At 41.8% G+C, this 22,569-nt stretch overlaps 1 protein-coding gene across 3 annotated transcripts in view; it reads left to right on the plus strand.

Moving 5' to 3' along the window:
• GLRA2 (glycine receptor alpha 2) overlaps window positions 1-22,569 on the plus strand; it is a 283,807-nt gene that overhangs the window by 62,354 nt on the left and 198,884 nt on the right. For all 3 annotated transcript variants that reach the window (XM_040423302.1, XM_040423305.1, XM_040423303.1), the window contains exon 5: window positions 21,190-21,272. In XM_040423302.1, coding sequence (XP_040279236.1) covers window positions 21,190-21,272 — 83 coding nt within the window. The remainder of the gene's footprint in view (window positions 1-21,189; window positions 21,273-22,569) is intronic.

Here is a 22,569-nt window from a genome sequence, read left to right on the forward strand (position 1 = left end):
TTGAAAAGAACAAAGACCATCTGGCCTGTCTCGGGTTCAGACGCTTGGCTGACTCCAAGTAGGCCAGATTTTTATGGTCAGTAAACACGGTAATAGGGTGTCTGGCTCCCTCTAGCCAATGGCGCCATTCCTCAAAAGCCAACTTGATAGCCAACAATTCCCTATCTCCCACATCATAATTTCTCTCTGCGGAGGAGAGTTTCTTCGAGAAAAAGGCACATGGTTGCCATTTGGCAGGAGAGGAACCCTGAGACAAGACCGCACCCACCTCCACCTCAGAAGCATCAACCTCAACTATGAAGGGTAACGAAATATCAGGTTGTACCAGGATGGGAGCGGAAGCAAAACTCTCCTTGATATTAGAAAAGGCCTTACGCGCCTCTACCGACCAGGAAGAAAAATCTACCCCCTTTCTGGTCATATCAGTGAGTGGTTTAACAACAGAGGAATAATTCAAAATAAATTTCCTGTAATAATTGGCAAAGCCCAAAAAACGCATCAGCGCCTTCTGATTCTCAGGAAGCTCCCACTCAAGCACAGCGCGGACCTTCTTGGGGTCCATGCGAAAACCAGAAGCGGAGAGAAGAAACCCCAGAAATTTAATTTCTGGAACCGCAAACACACATTTTTCCAGTTTCGCGTATAATTTATTCTCCCGCAGGATGAGCAAGACCTGACGTAAATGTTCCTTATGAGTCTTGATATCAGGAGAAAAAATCAAAATGTCATCCAAATACACTAATACAAATTTTCCCATTAAATGATAAAAAATGCTGTTCACGAAATGCTGAAAAATGGCTGGGGCATTCATCAAACCAAAAGGCGTAACCAAATTCTCAAAATGGCCCTCAGGGGTATTGAAAGCCGTCTTCCATTCGTCTCCTTCTCTGACCCTGACCAGGTTGTATGCCCCTCTTAGGTCTAATTTGGAAAAGACTTTAGCCCCAACAACCTGGTTAAACAGGTCCGGGATCAGAGGAAGCGGATAAGGGTCACGAATAGTGATACCATCTTTTTTCTTAACAAAGAAAAAACCAGCGGCAATAGGTGACTTCGAGGGTCGTATGTGTCCTTTTCTCAGACTCTCAGAGATATAAGCGCGCATAGCGACCCTCTCAGGTTGGGAAAGATTGTATAAACGAGATTTAGGCAGCTTGGCGCCTGGGATGAGATTAATAGGGCAATCGTACTCCCTGTGCGGGGGCAAATCCTGAACTCCACTCTCAGAGAAGACATCCGAAAATTCAGAGAGGAAAGGTGGTACAGTCTTAGTAGAAACCTCAGAAACAGATGTCATGAGGCAATTCTCTCTGCAAAAGTCACTCCAACCATTTATTTGCCTCGCTTGCCAATCAATGGTGGGGTTATGTTTAGTGAGCCAGGGTAGCCCCAACACTAGAGGAGTAGGCAAACCGCTAAGGACGAAACATGACACATCCTCAACATGAGCATGACTCACAATTAAACGGATATTGTGAACTATGCCCTTTAATGATTTCTGAGAAAGTGGAGCGGAATCAATAGCAAAAACAGGAATATCCTTTCCCAAAGTGCATACCTGGAAACCATGAGTTATTGCAAATTGATTATCAACAAGATTGACAGCTGCTCCACTATCCACAAAAATCTCACAAAAAATGCTTTTGCTCTCTAACGCCACCCTAGCAGGCAGGACAAAACGGGAACTACAAGCAAACGGAAAACCTTCAATTTCCGCCTCAACCCTGCCAATAGTAACAGACGAAACATTTTTAAAAGATTTTTTCCTTTTTGTTTCTTTATTACTCCCAGAAAACTGCCTGAATCTCCTAGAGGGACAAACATTTGCCAAATGATTTATACCTCCAACAAAAACAAACCCTCCCATGCGGGCTGAATCTTCTATTGTCAGAGGCAATCAACCCCAGCTGCATGGGCTCCTGCTCAGAAGGGGCTGACAGCGACTGAGACCCCTGCGCACAGAAAGAGACCGCTGCACTGTCCCGGGACTGAGTATGACAGGAAGGAGAGATCTCTCCTCTATCTCTCTAAGACGCCTGTCAATACGAACGGCCTGAGACATAGCAGAATCCAAGGAGGTAGGTCTCTCATGAAAGGCAAATGCATCTTTCAATCCCTCTGAAAGACCATGGCAAAATTGACTTCGGAGTGCAGCATCATTACAACCAGTATCAGCTGCCCATCTCCGAAATTCTGAGCAGTATATCTCTGCGGATTGTTTACCCTGGCATAACAGACGTAGTCTAGACTCAGACAGAGCAATATGATCCGGATCATCATATATCTGACCCAGGGCTAAAAAGAATTCATCCACTGAACGGAGGGGCCGTGCCCCCTCCGGCAGCGAAAAGGCCCAGGATTGAGCGTTACCCCTGAGCAGCGATATAATGATCCCCACCCTCCGTTCTTCATCACCAGAGGAATGGGGAAGAAGGCGAAAATGGAGTTTGCAAGCCTCTCTAAAACGCACAAAATATTCACTACCCCCAGAGAACGTATCCGGGAGCGAGATCTTAGGCTCAGACCAAACTCCATGAACGCAAGCTGAACCGGTCACTTGAAACTGAGAAAAAGTCTTACGGAGATCAGCTACCTCCAATGAAAGACCCTGGAAGCGCTCAGCCAAAAGTGAAACCGGATCCATGCTTGAGACGGTTTTGGCGGCTTATAATGTCACGGATGGTGTACAGGAAACAAGACAATGCAATACAATAATGACTCACTGGATCACAACTAAGGAACAAAAGGGAGACCCCTACATGAGAACTGCCACTCTCCCTAATTGCTCAGCCTATGCGAACACCCCAAAGGTGGATGGGCGCATATCCACGTACCTCGGCTATCTAATACCTGAAGACCCTACAATAGTGAGGGGACACGACCACCGGCTCCCTACACTAGACACGGAGGGAGTTAGGGTCACCTGAAAATCCAGCAGACAGAAAATCACAAATAAAGGAACAGCACTTATCTTGCAGAGGACTGGGAAATAGAAACAGCAAGCACACACACTCCAGGAAGTTGTATAAGCCGCAACCTAATGCATCATGGGGAGGAACTTAAAGGGAAGCAATCAGTCCAACTGCATGACAGCTGAGATAGACTAACGAGATGAGGAACTTAACCAAAACAAAGAAACTCAAGGAGGAGGATCTGGAAAGCTCCTGTCAGAGCTTCTCAACTGTCTGGTTGTGACACATAATGTTGCAGTGAGCCGCAGCGGTGTGCATGATTGTGTGGCTGGGTGGGAGTAGTAGTACTCACTGTTCTGACACTGCCCTGGGTTGTGCTGTGATGGGAATGATGCACCTGTTCTTCCCTTCAGGAGGACACCCTGGTTTTTGGGGTCTCCTGTCTGATGTAGGTTGGAATGCCCTTGATGTTGGTGATTTTGAGTCGCAAGGCAGGGTTCCTTGGCGCAGCTGTGGATGTTGGTGCAGTGTGACAGTGCAGGAAATAATTAGGCCAGGTTAGTGAACAGTTCTTTACTGAAGATTCTAATTCAAATGCATTAAATTTAGTTCTCAGCATACACGGATAAGCAATTCTTACACAAGTGCAATTTGTCACAGATGTCATAGGTTTCATAGCTGCAGTAGGAGTGAACAGGCTTGGTTGTCTCTTTAGAGTTATTATACTCACGCTGCACTTCACTAGCTGACTAGTACCCATAAATTATATGGTGCAATATTAGAAAGTTTACGAGATGAAGCAACCACTGGGCAGTCCCCAAACATCAGACATAGTACTGCAGGTACTAGACAGGTTGTTGTACTCGCAATACAAATGCTCCACAAATTTCCTCTACGGGATATAGAAGTCATGCAGGTGATCAATCTACACTTTGGTTGTGTCTAGGCATGGTAAGACTTTAAACTCCTTGACACAGGGTTATGGAGGCTGGAGGCCCTGATCAAACAGGAATTCTCCACAGACTTCACCACACATCCCCTTGGCATCTGGTATACTCCTTTGCAATAGCACTGGAGCTGTCCTCCACTCTGCTCTCTAGTGCTTGTCTTGACTCTGGCTGCTTCAGTCCAGAGCCGGTATCAGCTAAAAGTGCTCTTCTCGCCAGACTCCTTCTCCCTTATGGGGAGAGGGTAAACAGCCCCATATAATAGGCTGGAGGTTACGGCCTGTTTACTCCATACTTTATATATAAATGCATCAATACTCAGCAATATACATTTAATCACCATTTTTACATTACAGCAGCAGATACAAAAGCATATGTTTGCAGTGTACTACTGCCTTGTAGTAGGACACCACAATGTCAGTTCATGAAATTATCCGTGTACAGTTTATTAAAGGGGGTCTCCACAAATAAATAATTACCTATCCTCAGGATAGATCATCAGTATCTTATCTGTGGGGGAGTCTGATTGCCGGCACCCCCACCAATCACTTATTTAACCCCTTCAAGCATTTGGACGTAACTGTACGTCCAAATCGCAAGTAATTTAGTGCATTTGGACGTTCAGTCACGTACAAACTGCTTACCGGGGCTGTGACACTATAAAGTGTCACAGCCCCGGAGTCTCCGCTCTCCTGGAGTGTTCCCTTGCCGGCAAGCGCTCTGATTTGTTAGTCTCTGCCGACTAACTAATCGGAGCGCTTCAGTGTTAAAATGTCAGTTGGATAATCATAAAATGATGGAACAGGAGATTGTCCGATTCTGGAATAGCAATTATAATTCAGCAAAAATTCAATCGATATGGGATGCATTTAAGGCCTTTATGAGGGGGGTATTTGCCAGTAATATCTATAATTTAAGAAAGGGGTACAGTATAAAAGACAGTGATTTAAAAGAAGCAGTGGCAGGTGCCATGATGGAATTCTCCAGAAATAAAACAGAAGAAAACAGGGAAATTATGGAGAACACAAGCCAGGAGTACTCTAACTTCCTCCTGGATAAGGCTCACCAGAGGCTCTTTTTTAAGGGACAAAAATATTTTGCTGAATTAGGTCGTCCAGGGAAATTACTGGCTAGGGTGATCTCGAATCAGGATGGGAAAAAAAAAAGACATACTAAGTATTCGCTCATCTGAGGGAATAATTGAAGATCAAGTGTACAGTATATAAAAGGAAACTTTGTTAGGCATTTTGCGGAGTCATTTAAATCAGGTAAGAATATTCCAGATGAAATGATTGATGCCTATCTGGATTCCATCTCTCTACTGATCCTCACGGACACCCAAAGAGAATCTCTTGATCTTGAATTCTCCCTGCATGAGTTAGAGGCAGCAATAAAAGCCTGCTCGGGAAACTGCTCCCCTGGTTCAGATGGATTCCCATATGAATTCTATTGTAAATATAGGGAGGTCATTCTCCCTTGTTTATTGAGGGTGTTTACTGAATCATTGTCAGAAGCTGTGATAATATTAATATTAATAAAAGGCAAGGACCCCTTAGATATGGAGTCATATAGGCCGATTTCACTACTAAATACGGATGTGAAGCTTTTTTAAAGGATTCTGGCTACGAGGCTTGCTAAGGTTATTACATCAATTATACTTCCTGATCAGAATGGCTTTATTCCCAATAAGGGCACATACTATAATCTCCATTGCTTGTTTGCGAATTTACAATCTTCTGGGGGGGTTTCTCAGTCCATCCTGTCTCTTGATGCCTCTAAGGCCTTTGACAGGGTGGAGTGGAGATTCCTCTGGAAGGTCTTAGAAAAAATGGGATAAATATTATTAAGCTTTTGTATAAGTTCCTAAGGCGGGTTTGAACATTAATGGGAATTTGACAAATAGTTTTTTACTGAGTAGAGGTACCTGTCAAGGGTGCACTCTTTCCCCATTACTGTTTGACATTTATATCGAGCAAAAATCACAGAAAAGAGAAAAAACAAAGATAAAAACATCCTGCACGATCTGAAAAATAAATATGCGGATGTCCCTGGCTACATTTATGAAAAAAAATCACAGAATCACAGAACATTTATATCGAGCCTTTTGCAGCTAGGATAAGGTAAGATCCTGGGATTGAAGGGTTTGGGACATTAGGAATAGAGGATCGCATTTTGCTATATGCAGATGATGTGTTATTTTTCATACATAATACTAATATTATACTCCCAAGAGTTATTCAAACAATTAATTCCTTTGTTGAAGTCTCAGGTCTTGATATTAATTGGTCTAAAACCACTCTTATGCCTGTAGATAGACTCGAACTTCCCAGTGAGGGGCCCCTGAGTATGTTGAAGAATTCTGATTCCTTAGATTTTTTTGGGCATGATGATTTCCCCTAAGATTGAAGACTTCTCGCATCTTAATTTGAACCCATTGATAAGTAAATTGAGGTCCAAAATTGCGATATGGCTTAGACTTCCTCTATCTAGAGCCGATAGAATATCCCTAATCTAGATGGTGATTTTACCCCAGTTCCTTTATATTCTCAGGAATTCCCCAATATAGATTGAGGATAAATTTTTTAAATTAATTGAGAGAATTTTGAATGACATACTTTGGGGAAGAAAGCGTGTAAGACTTAAAGTGGAACATCTCTATAAGCCGATAGAAAAAGGGCTGAACCTTCCATATTTCAAGGGTTATTTTATATCTACATAGTTATGGCTATATTGCCAATGGAATAAAAGCCCACTATGTATGACTTTGGTGAGTAGATCTGGATATGACAACATGTTTACTTTATTGGAATCTGGGCAAATATCTAATGTGCGGCAGGATTATGGTGAGATAAGGAAACTGTTCAGTAAGTCCTGGCGCACTATTAGAGAATGACTGGGAATAAAGGGATCTTTATGTTGTACACAGCTTTGGCATAATTAACACTTACAGGTCTTAAATAAATTTGTAGGGGATCAGTATTGGCAAAAAAATAATATAAAAAATAATATTTTTTATCTTGCACAGGTGGTGAGGAAAGGAGGTAAACTTGCATTTTTGGATTTAGCATAAAGAGATAATATAACTAATTTATCATGGTATTTTCAGCTTCTTTTGGCACTTTTTAGTCTTGAAGAAAAATCTTTGCTAGATATAGACACCTCTACACCCTTAAATGAATTAATGGGGAATTTAGGTCACAACTAGAGATGAGCGAATTTCCGCTTATGGAATTCGTTCACACTTCGTTTGTTGGTTAAAGGTGAATTGCGTTATGGATTCCGTTACCATGGACCATAACGCAATTCTATGACGGAATGCATAACAGAATGCCTTTAGAGGCATTCCATTATTCATTCCGTCATAATAGAAGTCTATGGGCTGCAAAACTGATCCGTCCCATTTCCGTTATGCAGGGGAGTCCTCTAATAGAATTGCGTTATGGTCTGTGGTAACAGAATCCATAACGCAATTCACCTTTAACCAACAAACGAAGTGTGAATGAATTTCAAAATATAAAATTCGCTCATCTCTAGTCACAACGTTAAGATTGCTCAACTTTATAAATTATTAGTTAAAGCACTGTTTAATAGTATAAGCTCCCCCAGTCAAAATGCTTGGGGAGCCGATTGTCCAACGATACAAGTAGATGATTGGGAAAATATATTGTCTAATTTAAGATTAGTGTCTCACAATTTTAACCACGTTTTGGTTCAATTTAATAGTTTACACAGAGTTTATGTTGCGCCATTATGGCTTAATAAATGTGGTTTGAGAAATACATCTAATTGTCCACGGTGTAATTCACCTGGGGCTAATTATTTGCACATGTTCTGGTTTTGTACAGAACTAAAAGAGTATTGGGGGGCAATCGACACAGTTATTACCGAAAAAGTAGTGATCCTTTTTATGGTTGAATGCTGGATATTGGGTGATCTCTCTAAGGTTAACTGCCATAAAGATAAAAAGATTCTTATTAAATGTAATGTTTCTGGCAAGACTTTTGATTACTAGTGTTGAGTGCGAATATTTGAATAACAATTTTTTTTTGCGAATATCGCAACTTTGAGAATTCGCAAACATTTTGAATACAGTGCTATATATTCACTATATCGAATATTCGTAATTTTTTTACATCTGAAAACATGATTCCTCACTGCTTCTTGCTTGTGGGCCAATGAGTCATTGGCCCACAAGCGACTTAAGCAGGAAGGAATCATGTTTTCATATGGAAAAAAATGTGCCGAATATTCTAAAAAACAAATATATAGCAATATAGCAAATATATTTGTTATTTAGAATATTCATATTTTTTTCCCCAATCTGTACAGTTGTTCGCATACTCCTCCCCGACAAGCGTCTCCGTCACCATGAGAACACCTGTGGGTTAGAATATACTATCGGATCTGAGTTTTCCCTGAGATCGTGAAAACCCAGAGCCGATGGTATATTCTAACCCACAGGCGTTCCCATGGTGATGTGGATGCTTGTCGGGGAGAAGTATGCCGAACAACTGTACAGGTTGAAAAAAAAAATAAAGGTGAATATTCTAAATAACGAATATATTCGCTATATTGCTATATATTAGTTTTTTAGAATATTCGGCATATTCTAAAACAAGAATATAGAGCAATATAGCGAATATTCATAAAATACACATATAGACTGCAATTTAACTAATATAGTGCTATAAACTTTTTTTCATAGTAGTAATTTTTTTTCTCTTATGAACTTTAGATTTGAAGAAAAATGACAACTTAAAAAAAAAAGGTTATAGCATTATATTAGCTAAATTGCAGTCTATATGTGTATTTTACGAATATTCGCTATATTGCTATATATTCGTTTTTTAGAATATTCGTCATATTCTAAAACAAGAATATATAGCAATATAGCGAATATTCGATAAATACAAATATAGAGCAATTTAGCTAATATAGTGCTATAACCTTTTTTTTATAGTCTTTTTTTCTGAACTTCAGATTTGGAAAAAAATTTACACTATTAAAAAAATATATTATAGCACTATATTAGCTTAGCTAAATTGTTCTGTTTGTATTTTCTCGCATATTCGCTGTATTGCTATATAGTCTTGTTTTAGAATATGACGAATATTCTTAAAACGAATATATAGCACTATATTTACTGCTATATATTCTTTTTTAATCAACTTCGCATTACGCGATTTTTACATTTTAGGTTAATCGCAATCGCGAAAATAATCTCGAATACGAATATTTGCGAATATGAAATGAATATTCTAGCGAATATTTGCAAAATATTGCGAATTTGAATATGGGACCTGCCGCTCATCACTATTGATTACATGGGTCTGGTTTTCACGGAATACACCAAAAGTAACTACATGGTTAAACTTGGTTAATAAGATCAAGAGATATGAGAAGGTTCTTTATAAACAAAGAAATATAGAGGAAAAATGGACTAGGATATGGGGTGCTTGGAAATATTAGTCTTCCTTGCCTTAACTCCTCCTTTAGAGAGACGCATCGCAAAGGGGAGGGTGGGTAGGGAGAGTATTAATAATGTTGTTCATATGAATATGTATGTAAAATAATTGTTTGATTCTTAAGAAAATTTTGGAAAAATAAAATAAAATAAAATCCCAGTTTCAGGCTGTGATCGCTACTCTGGAGATCGCAGCCTGAAATCAGGTAAGACCTCCTGTGTGCCGCCGTGCCCCTGATCATTTTTGTGCCCCCAGTGAATTTAGTGCCCCCCAGTGCCCCTGATAATGCCCCCAGATGCCGCCATTTCCCCCCCTTCCCCTGATGCCGCCTGCTCCTCTGTGTCGGCTCTGATGACAGCGGCTCCATTCCTTAACTTACAGCTGACACTCTGCTGTTATAGCCGAAAATCGGTGCTGGCACTGTTCTCGGCTGTTCTAACCCCATAGATGTCGTGGTCAGTGCCATCGATGGCAGCGGCCCGATGGATGCCATGTATTTAAGACCTCATGCACACGACCGTATGTATTTTGCAGTCCGCAAAAAACATGGATGACGTCTGTGTGCATTCAGTATTTTGCGGAACGGAACAGCTGGCCCCTGATAGAACAGTACTATCCTTGTTAGTAATGCAGACATTAATAGGACATGTTTTATTTTTTTCGTAACGGAAATACAGACATATGGAAACGCAATGCACACAAAATAACTTAAATTTTTTTGCGGACCCATTGAAATGAATGGTTCCATATACGGTCCGCAAAAAAACGAAACGGACATGGAAAGAAAATACGTTTGTGTGCATGAAGTCTAAGGCTGATCAGACCCCGAGGGTCTGATCAGCCTTAGTGTAAGTGTAGCACTGAATATACAGTGCACTGCATAGATGACTATTGCAATGCACTGTATAAGGGATCACAGCTAAGAGAAACGTAAGTGAAATAAAACTTCAATATTTTATTGGATATGCGTTAAAATTAGGGAGGATATGTCAATACCTACATAAACACAGACAAAGATATATCTGGCCTCTGAAAATCTATAAATGGCTGTCCAACCACCACTCATAACGTATCTGATTGTGATTCAGTTGCTACCAAATATAGTGACCTGCAGCGTATGTATTATCAACGCTGTATAAAAAACGGTACACTATAGCTGGTGTATTTCCTGTGAAAACTGCTGTAGCGCAGTATATTAGCAGGATACTACCGAGCTACTCAGAGTTCAGATGTGCCAGATACATGTGTAGCCAGACTGTTCAAAGCTGAGAGGAGGGGACCTAACCGCACTCTGTGGGTAACATTCACTAACACTCCCACTAGTAATATGCATGTCCCTTCCCTTCCCCCAAATATCAAACAGCTAGATGATCTTGGCTAACATTGTGGACGGCTGTCTGCCCTATATCTTTTGCAAAAACTTTCTCTATGTCTGTACCAAAAACCCTATTCTATGCTCAATGTTTCACCGTTGCGGCTCATTAGGAGCTGGGTATCGCTAGGTACCAGACAGACAAGAAGCACGTGTAACGCCGTCGCCTCACCACAAGCTTGGTATTATCCTGCTAATATACTGCGCTACAACAGTTTTCACAGGAAATACACCAGATATAGTGTACTGTTTTTTATACAGCGTTGATAATACACACGTTGCAGGTCACTATATATGGTAGCCATTGAATCCCCACCAGATACGTTACACTGAGTGGTGGTTGGGCAGCCATTTATAGATTTTCAGTGGCCAGATATATCTTTGTTTGCGTGTGTTTATGTAGGGATTCGCATATCCTCCCTAATTTTAACGCATATCCAATAAAATATTGAAGTTTTATTTCACTTACGTTTCTCTTAGCTGTGATCCCCATTAATCTGTGAAATGTAAATCTCTACCACTTTTTTTTTTGTGTTCAATGCACTGTATAGCCATCAGGCCCACTGGATCTTCAAAATCCAAATGGGTCTTGACTTTAAAAAAAGTGTAAAAAAAAGGAAAAAGTGTAATAAAAAAAGGAAAAAATAAATAACAATTTAAATAAAAATAAAATAAAAAGTCTTTTCTCATATCCGTTCATTTAGGTCATAAAAAAAAAAAATAGTAATAATTGGTATCGACGTGTCCGTAATGACCTGATCTATAAAAGTATTATGTTACTAATCCTATCATGTTACTATCATGTTACTAAAAACAAAATGTAAAAAACAATGACAGAATTGTTGTTTTTGTCACCTCACCTCCACAATAAAAAATAACAAGTGGTCAAAAAGTCATATGTACCCCAAAATGATACCAATAAAAACTACAGCCCGTCCATAAAAATGTTATGGCCCCTAAAAACAATTTCAGCAAATTAAATGTTTGAAAATTCTGATGCCGTTCCTTCCCTTCTGAATGCTGCCATGCCCCCAAACAGCGGTTTACGACCACATATATGGTGTTGCCGTATTCAGGAGAAAATGCATAACAAACTGTGGGGTGCATTTTCTCCTGTTAGCCCTTGTGAAAATAAAAAAAATCGGGCTAAAGCAACTTTATATTGGAAATAAAAGTAAATTTTTCATTTTCACCGCAATGCGTTTCTAAATTCTATGAAACGCTTGTTGGGTCAAAGCATTCAATTTACCCCTAGATTTATTCCTTGAGGGGTGTAGTTTCTAAAATGAGGTCACTTTTGGGGGTTTTCTTTCTAGGGTTCCTATGGGTCTCTTCAAATGTGACATGGCACCTGAAAACCATTCCAACAAAATCTGTCCTCCATTAACAATATGGCACTCCTTTCCTTCTGCGGCCTGCCATGCACCCATACTGCAGGTTCCGACCACATACAGTTTCTGTAAACTGCAGAATCAGAGTAATAAATATTGAGGTTTGTTTGGCTGTTAACCCTTGCTGTCTTACAGGAAAAATTTATTAAAATAGAAAATCTGCACAAAAAATGAAATTTAAAAACTTCCCCTCCATTTTGCTTTAATTCTTATGGAACACCTAAAGAGTTAACAAAGTTTGTAAAATCATTTTTGAATAACTTGAGGGGTGTAGTTTCTAAAATGGGGTCATTTATGGGTGTTTTCTATTATGTAAGCCTCACAAAGTGACTTCATAACTGAGCTGCTCAGTGGGTTTTGGCAATTTTCTTAAAAAAATTGAAATTTGCTTCTAAACTTCTAAGGCTCCATTCACACGTCCACAAATGGGTCCGCATCCGTTCCGCAATTTTGCGGAACAGGTGCGGACCCATTCATTTTCTATGGGGACGGAATGTATGCGGACAGCACACAGTGTGCTGTCCGCATCCGCATTTGCGGAGTGCGGCCCCGATCTTCGCGTCCGCAGCTCCGCAAAAGATAGAACTTGTCATTTATTTCTATAGGGGTGTCGGGCGGGTGTGTTGTGGATCCGCAATTTGCGGGTCCGCAACACACCACGGACGTGTGAATGGAGCCATAGTCTTCTAACATCCTAAAAAATAAAATGACATTTACAAAATGATGCAAACATAAAGTAGACATATGGGAAATGTAAAGTAATAACTATTTTATGAAGTATCACTATCTGTCTTAAATTCTAATTTTGAAAATAGAGAATTTTTCCAAATTGTCTGCAATTTTTTATTTTCTTTTATGCATAAAGGTAAAACGTATCACCTCAAATTCACCACTAATATGAAGTACAATGCGTAACGAGAAAACAATCTCTGAATGGCTTGGATAAGTAAAAGCGTTCCAAAGTTATTACCACATAAACTGACACATGTCAGATTTGAAAAATGGGGCTCTGGCATTTTGTCCAAACTGGCTGTCGCTTGAAGGGGTTAAAGGGGCTCTTCACAGTATACCAAACACAGCACCACACATTGTATATTGCAGCTCAGTCCTATTCACTTGAATAGCACTGAGCTGCAAAAAGGTCATTTGACCGATGGATGTGACATCATAGACCTATGGATTTGATATCACAGTCCGAAGAAGAGACCATAGCATTTGCCAGAGGACAGTAGCCCCTTCCAACATGTGATCAATGTGAATGCCGGCAGTCGGACCCCCATCGAACAGCTGTTGATGACCTATTCGGGGAATAGATCACCAGCATTTAACTCCTGAAAAACCCCTTTAATGGTAATTGGTGAGGGTCTTTTTCCCCAAGGTACCTGCTGTCCTCTACTTAAAGCAGGACCCAATACCCTTTTAGAACTAGTAAAATTGTTCAAATAATACCTAGCAAGCTACAAACCGGATTCCAAAAAAGTTGGGACACTAAACAAATTGTGAATAAAAACTGAATGCAATGATGTGGAGATGGCAAATGTCAATATTTTATTTGTAATAGAACGTAGATGACAGATCAAACGTTTAATCTGAGTAAATGTATCATTTTAAAGGAAAAATACGTTGATTCCAATTTCACAGTGTCAACAAATCCCAAAAAAGTTGGGACAAGTAGCAATAAGAGGCTGGAAAAAGTAAATTTGAGCATAACGAAGAGCTGGAAGACCAATTAACACTAATTAGGTCAATTGGCAACATGATTGGGTATAAAAAGAGCTTCTCAGAGTGGCAGTGTCTCTCAGAAGCCAAGATGGGTAGAGGATCACCAATTCTCACAATGTTGCGCAGAAAGATAGTGGAGCAATATCAGAAAGGTGTTACCCAGCGAAAAATTGCAAAGACTTTGCATCTATCATCATCAACTGTGCATAACATCATCCGAAGATTCAGAGAATCTGGAACACTCTCTGTGCGTAAGGGTCAAGGCCGTAAAACCATACTGGATGCCCGTGATGTCCGGGCCCTTAAACGACACTGCACCACAAACAGGAATGCTACTGTAAAGGAAATCACAGAATGGGCTCAGGAATACTTCCAGAAACCATTGTCAGTGAACACAATCCACCGTGCCATCCGCCGTTGCCAGCTGAAACTCTACAGTGCAAAGAAGAAGCCATTTCTAAGCAAGATCCACAAGCTCAGGCGTTTTCACTGGGCCAGGGATCATTTGAAATGGAGTGTGGCAAAATGGAAGACTGTTCTGTGGTCAGACGAGTTACGATTCGAAGTTCTTTTTGGAAATCTGGGACGCCATGTCATCCGGACCAAAGAGGACAAGGACAACCCAAGTTGTTTTCAACGCTCAGTTCAGAAGCCTGCATCTCTGATGGTATGGGGTTGCATGAGTGCGTGTGGCATGGGCAGCTTGCATGTCTGGAAAGGCACCATCAATGCAGAAAAATATATTCAGGTTCTAGAACAACATATGCTCCCATCCAGACGTCATCTCTTTCAGGGAAGACCCTGCATTTTTCAACAAGATAATGCCAGACCACATTCTGCATCAATCACAACATCATGGCTGCGTAGGAGAAGGACTGAAATGGCCAGTCTGCAGTCCAGATCTTTCACCTATAGAGAACATTTGGCGCATCATAAAGAGGAAGGTGCAACAAAGAAGGCCCAAGACGATTGAACAGTTAGAGGCCTGTATTAGACAAGAATGGGAGAGCATTCCTATTTCTAAACTTGAGAAACTGGTCTCCTCGGTCCCCAGACGTCTGTTGAGTGTTGTAAGAAGAAGGGGAGATGCCACACAGTGGTGAAAATGGTCTTGTCCCAACTTTTGGGGGATTTGTTGACACCATGAAATTCTGATTCAACATATTTTTCCCTTAAAATGGTATATTTTCTCAGTTTAAACTTTTGTTCTGTGATTTATGTTCTATTCTGAATAAAATATTAGAAGTTGGCACCTCCACATCATTGCATTCAGTTTTTATTCACGATTTGTATAGTGTCCCAACTTTTTTGGAATCCGGTTTGCATGTACCTGGGGTGCCCAACGCTAGAAGCGGTGGCAACAAGCCATTCTGCCTTGGTCAGGGTATTACATACAGAACTAGGGCAGTAAACTGAATCTTTGCCACGGGTAAAGGAAAGCCTGCATGTACCTGAAAACTGACAGTGGTGATGGTCCCAGAAGAGGCATGCCCAGGCTCTGAACCCCCGTATTACAATTTTACAGACCTGAAAATGTCACCAAATTTATGTTTGTTTGTAGCAAAACTAGGCAGTAATTGCAGCTGGAAATGTTGGTATCTTAGTAGCAGTAATGTTGTGTCATCAACTTACGGATTCATTAGTTAATCTCGTAAAAGAGCATGTCTGCACTACGTGTCCCATCTCATTTCGCGCAGCTGTTCTCTTAATAAGGAAGGCTATGAGTGTGCATCATTTAAATGTAGAAATGCTGTATACTATTTAGCATATAGTCAGAAACAGATAGGGAAATTTACATTAACCACTCAGAATCTTGAGAGCCAGAACATTTACAAGATCATATTAGAGCGAGTCGTCCTTTTTTAAAGTACCGCACTGGTGGCCAAATCAGTACAAATGAATCCAACCTCTAGTATCACATAAAGTACATAAGGGATATTCTGCTGAAATGTTAACATTTAGGAATGAGACATCCAGGCAGTAACCACAGACAAAGCTAGAATAGAAATAAAATAAAATATTTTATTTACTATTATATATATCCAAACAACCTACTGTGCACCTACCTTTCCCCTAATTTAAAGAGAATGTGTGGCAATTTTTTTCCTGCCAGTTAAAACCAGATAGCAACACATTTCATGAAAATGATTATGGCGGCAGCCATCTTTCCTGAACTGTTCTTAACAGCATTTAGAAAATTGCTTTCTGGCAGCACCATGGGCCATAGAAACAATGGCTTGGAGGGCCCCTTATTGACTTCTATGGGAAAGTTTTCTAGGCATTCTAGGTCATTGTACAAGGAAAGAATACACTAGCTTTGACAATCACCTATTATGAATGGAGGACTCTGTGTTAATTATACATACAGGTGCTATCTGTCATTCTAATCCTGACTGTAATGATAAGGAGATAACTATAGTAAAGTGATCTGTACAGACCAAGATGCTGTGCTTATTATTAGGCTTAGTGGCCAGTGTGAAAACTGCAGGATTTTATGTTTTTTGTTTGAACAATAGATCATTTTCTGGTGACATGCTCCCTTTAAATGGGGTTGTTTTAAGATAGAATCGTATCCTCTTTCCACGGCAGAGGGAATAAGTATCTAATCAGTGGAGCTCTGACTGCTGGGACCCCCACAGTTCACAAAAATTGGGGTCTTGAGCCCCATATAAGCAACAAGTCAAGTATGTCCACTATCATGCAGTTCATTTGCCATAGGACTGCCGGAGATAATTGAGTACAATACTTGGCTATCTCCAACAATCCCATAGAGAATGAATAGAGAGGCAGTGGACTTGCACAACCTGACACTCCATTCATATGGGGCTGCAATGAGCCCAGAAGGGGGAAGGGAGAGAGGATGTGAGTAGTGGTGGTGGCGCATATAGGAGTAATAGTAGCGATAGCCATTGTGGCAATCCTCACTCCCTGGGACATGCGTGAATTCCTTCTTCACCTGATGTTAGGTGGGGTTCCTTGGTTTCAGCTGGTTTTGTGGTGCGAGGAAGGGTTCCCTTGTGGCATCGGAAAGGAAGGGCAAGGCAAAGAGGAGGCCAGTTTTGGGGGTAACAAGTCCACTGTACTTTACGGAGGCACTTTGGGAATATGAAGCACACACAAAATGAAGGTTAGTCTCTCCAGGTTACATGCACAGTGGTCTCTTCGTAATTAACCCAAACAACTTCCCAATTTGCCCAAGGGGTGCAACTTCTCTCCCAGTATATCTGCAATGCCTAACTGTGGGATACAGTCCTTAAATAGATGGTCAGTTTGTATCAGTCGTGTGGCCAGAACAGATGCAGTGAAGTCTACAGACATAAACGTGCATTACTTTTCACAAACTTGTCAATGCACTTTCCTTTTTGTAATTATCCTCAACCTTCTGCAAAATGCAAGGCTTCTTTCTCTCAGAGGTTCACACATGCTTTCAGTAACTTTTACGGCATCTCCTAACTTGTAGGGCAAGTGTGCCCTCCTGTGTGATGCTTGTCTCAGAAACTAGCTGCTACACAAACACAAACTAGCTGCTCTGGCTGCTAGCTGCTCACTCTCTACACTACTGCTCCTAGCTCAGAGGTGTGGGGCCAGCCCACTCCTAGCAACTAAGTCCAGGGCAAGAAAATTAACAATTTCTTCCACACACAGCCTGTGAGCTAAAATATGCTCAATAATGTCACATTAACTCTTAACCACCAAGTTACTGCAGGGCAAGAGACCCCTCTTCTCATGAAGGTTGGGGGTCCCATAGGTTGGACCCCTACCTTTTAGATACTAATTCCCCATCCTAAAAATATGTTTATACTTGTCACAACCTTTGTAAAGCGGTTTTAACAAGTTAACCCCTATTCACTGGATTGGTGATAACTGCTAGATTGGTGGAGGTTCTGGTGGGACCTGTAGTGATCATGAGAACAGGATTCTCAAGTCCTTGGATTGAATTGAGTGGTTGTTGAGCATGCTCACTACCAATCTACTCGCTAAGGCCTCTTTCACATGACCGTTGTGTGCACCCGTGGCCGTTGTGCCGTTTTCCGTTTTTTTTCGTGGGTCCGTGGAAAAAACGGAAAATGCACCGTTTTGCAGCCGCATCCGAGATCCGTGTTTCCTGGCCGTGAAAAAAATATGACCTGTCCTATTTTTTTCACGGCCAACGGTTCACGGACCCATTTAAGTCAATGGGTCCGTGAAAGAACACGGATGCACACAAGATTGGCATCCGTGTCCGTGATCCGTGGCCGTAGGTTACTTTTTATACAGACGGATCCGAAGATCCGTCTGCATAAAAGCTTTTTCATAGCTGAGTTTTCACTTCGTGAAAACTCAGAACCGACAGTATATTCTAACACAGAGGCGTCCCCATGGTGATGGGGACGCTTCTAGTTAGAATACACTACAAACTGTGTACAAGACTGCCCCCTGCTGCCTGGCAGCACCCGATCTCTTACAGGGGGCCATGATCAGCACAATTAACCCCTTCAGGTGCGGCATCTGAAGGGGTTAATTGTACTATCATATCCCCCTGTAAGAGATCAGGGCTGCCAGGCAGCAGGGGGCAGACCCTCCCCCCCTCCCCAGTTTGAATATCATTGGTGGCCAGTGCGGCCCCCCCCCCCCCCCTCTATTGTAATAATAGGTTGGTGGCCAGTGCGGCTCCCCCCCCCTCCCTCTATTGTAATTATTCGTTAGTGGCACAGTGTGCGCCCCCCCCTCCCTCCCTCTATTGTAATAAATCGTTGGTGGCACAGTGTGCGCCCCCCATCGTCCCCCCCTCCCTCTATAGCATTAACAACATTGGTGGCCAGTGTGCGGCCTCCCATCTCCCCCCTTCCCCCATCATTGGTGGCAGCGGAGTTCCGATCGGAGTCCCAGTTTAATCGCTGGGGCTCCGATCGGTAACCATGGCAACCAGGACGCTACTACAGTCCTGGTTGCCATGGTTACTTAGCAATAGTACAATAGTAGAAGATTCATACTTACCTGCTGGTGGCTGCTGCGATGTTCGTGTCCGGCCAGGAGCTCCACCTACTAGTAAGTGACAGGTCTGTGCGGCGCATTGCTAAATGAACTGTCACTTACCAGTAGGAGGAGCTCCCGGCCGGACACAGACATCGCAGCTCCCAGGTAAGTATGAATCTTTTACTATTGTACTATTGCTAGTAACCCGCTGCCACCAATGATCGGGCGGGGGGGGGGGGAAGAGATGGGAGGCCGCACACTGGCCACCAATGTTGTTAATGCTATAGAGGGAGGGGGGGCCGATGGGGGGCGCACACTGTGCCACCAACGATTTATTACAATAGAGGGAGAAAGGGGGGGGGCGCACACTGTGCCACCAACGATTTATTACAATAGAGGGAGGAAGGGGGGGGGCGCACACTGTGCCACCAACTAATTATTACAATAGAGGGAGGAAGGGGGGGGCGCACACTGTGCCACCAACGATTTATTACAATAGAGGGAGGAAGGGGGGGGGCGCACACTGTGCCACCAACGAATTATTACAATAGAGGGAGGAAGGGGGGGGGGCCGCACTGGCCACCAATGATATTCAAACTGGGGGGGGGGGTCTGCCCCCTGCTGCCTGGCAGCCCTGATCTCTTACAGGGGGATATGATAGTACAATTAACCCCTTCAGGTGCGGCACCTGAGGGGTTAATTGTGCTGATCACGGCCCCCTGTAAGAGATCGGATGCTGCTAGGCAGCAGGGGGCAGTCATGTACACAGTTTGTAGTATATTCTAACTAGAAGCGTCCCCATCACCATGGGAACGCCTCTGTGTTAGAATATACTGTTGGAAATGAGGTTTCACGATCTAACTCATATCCGACAGTATATTCTAACATAGAGGCGTTCCCATGGTGATGGGGACGCTTCAAGTTAAAATATACCATCGGATTGGAGAAAACTCCGATCCGATGGTATAAAAGGGACTCCAGACTTTACATTGAAAGTCAATGGGGACGGATCCGTTTGAAATGGCACCATATTTTGTCAACGTCAAACGGATCCGTCCCCATTGACTTGCATTGTAATTCAGGACGGATCCGTTTGGCTCCGCACGGCCAGGCGGACACCAAAACGACTTTTTTTTCATGTCCGTGGATCCTCCAAAAATCAAGGAAGACCCACGGACGAAAAAACGGTCACGGATCACGGAAAAACGGGACCCCGTTTTGCGGACCGTGAAAATATACTGTCGTGTGCAATAAGCCTAACAGTGAGCACCCATTCTCTTGATTGAAAAAGTGTCAGCGATCAGACTGCTGCTAATCTGGCAGTTCCTCCTTATCAAGTTGGATAGGAAATAACTTGTTATTACTGCAAAACCCTTTTAACCAAAGCATCAAGGAAAATAAAGGTAGATCATATCTATACTGTGTTCAATATGAGGAGCATGGAGATCTAGCAGCATTGCCTCCTTGCTTTCACAGCTTGCTAAATAGCGACCACTTCTTTCCCAAAATTGTGCTACTCTTCTCCATGAGCTGTACCAGATATTGCAGATTTGCCCTAGTCACTTGGTTAGGGCTGAGCTGCAGTACTCGTCACAGGTCATTGACTAGGGGAAAAGCAGATCCCTTTTTTCATTGGATTCATTGGATGTTGGACCCCCACTTATCTGATATTGATGACCTATTCTGAGGAAGGCGCATCCTCATCTAATTTTCGTAAAAGCCCTTTAACAGATTATTTACATTACAGACATTTATGGCATATGCAAAATCTCTAAAATAGGGGGTTCTTCAACCCCTGTAAATCCTGGTGATCCTAGCTACTCCATCTAGATGTAGAATGAATTTAGTGGTGACCACGCATGTATCACTTTTCTGTACCACTGCTGATGTCTTCCTAAAGAGGGTGTCCCTAAAATCTGTTGTGCCATAATTTTCCCTATGCTTTTGTATATAAAAAGTCAGACCTCTGCACATATGTGAATGAGTCGTCACAATGCACTGTACATCAGCTTTATCATAAAATACAAGGCAAAATGAAAGGCAGAGGACCTTGAAGTCAAGGAGGCCAGCAGACGTTCCCCTTTGTCCCATTTGAGTAGCCCAGGGCCACATACAGATTTTGCCTCGGGGCACCGGTTATGCCATTTGTCACTTTGGCAGCTATTTTATAAACTTATAAAGCAAATGTAAATTAACATATTGTATCATAAACTGGAATAACTTTTTATGGCTTAATAACTCTTTTAAATAACATCTGACTGAATATCGACAAATAATTGGAAAGTCAGTGAAACTTTTATACTTCAAAATGAATGAAACTGAGATTTGAAAATGACAAAAGAAATAAAAAATAGTAATGACAACGATAAAACACTTGGACTTTGAATAACATTATAATTTGTATATCCAAATTATTTCTTTCAGATTAACGTTAATATTGTCTTGTCCAATGGATCTGAAGAATTTTCCTATGGATGTACAAACATGTGCGATGCAGTTGGAGAGCTGTAAGTATTGTACCAGATATTGATTGCAAATGAAGCGTGCTGCTGTTTTTACAATTAATTGGTGATCAGCTGTTTGAGAAGCTTTCCCTAGGCCAAGTGATGACACGTTTATCGGTCACATGGCCTAGGCGCAGCTCAGCTCCATTGAAGTGGATGGGACTGAGCGCGATACCAAGCACAGCCGCTACACTATGTATGGACCCCACAGATCTGGGAAGATGGAACATAAAAAAATGGATTGTCTAAACTCTAAAGCCTTTATAAAACATATGTTTTTCTGTGTAAACTATAGGAACAGAATGATAGGGTTGTTGGTAATTTTATTTGATCATGAAAATTTAATGATTTCCATGGAGACCATGGAAAAATAGGTTGTAGATGTCTATCTAGGAAGCTTACAGTACAGCTATGGTGTTGGTTTACTTCATTTATTTTCCATGACTTGTGAAGTTGCAGATCCTGAGCCTAGTGGGCATTCCCTGTGAAGCAACCTCTCTCTCCTTTCCTTTTCACAATGCTCTAGTCTGTGTCTCCCCTCTCTCTTAGGGCTCATTCATATGGCCGTATGCTGTCCGCAAAAATACGGATCCGTTTTTTTTGTGGATTAGATGCTGTTCTATTCATTTCTATGGGTCCCTTTTCTTCCATTGCACGGCTCAGCAAAAAAATGAAACATGTCCTATACTTGTCAGTGAAAATCAGGACATGGCCCTATGGAAGTCTATGGATCAGCAAATAAACGGAATGCAATCCGTTTTTTTGCGGACATGCTGAACTGTCCACAAAAAAACAGATCCGCATTTTTGCAGACAACATACGGCCGTCTGAATGAGCCCTTACACTGATATGGCTGTGTTTATGAGAAAATGAAGCTTAGACATCTCCTCAGGGATATAGAACATGCTTTGTGTTAAAAGGGTTTTCCAGGAGTACAATACTGATGACTTATCCTCAGGATAGGTCGTCAATTTCAGATTGCAGAGAGTCCAACTCCCGGCACCACCGCTAATCATCTGTTTGAAGGAGCTGGGGCTCTCGTGCAAACATTTTGTCTTCTTCAATGTTTACTTGGATGGCTACTTGTAGTGGCAGTACAATGTAATTACAGGTGTTTGGCCCATTCACTTGAATAGGAGAAAAAGCTGCAATTACCCTGCACCATCACTACAAAGTAGATGATGTGCAGGTAAACATTGAAGAGGGCGCAGTGCTTTTACAGGCGATAGCCCCTTTAAACAGCTGATCATGGGGGTGCCGGGAGTAGGACTCCCAGGACATAGCTGGAGGACCAGACTAC

Source organism: Bufo bufo, chromosome 3 (genome assembly GCF_905171765.1).
Source record: "Bufo bufo chromosome 3, aBufBuf1.1, whole genome shotgun sequence".
NCBI lineage: Eukaryota > Metazoa > Chordata > Amphibia > Anura > Bufonidae > Bufo > Bufo bufo.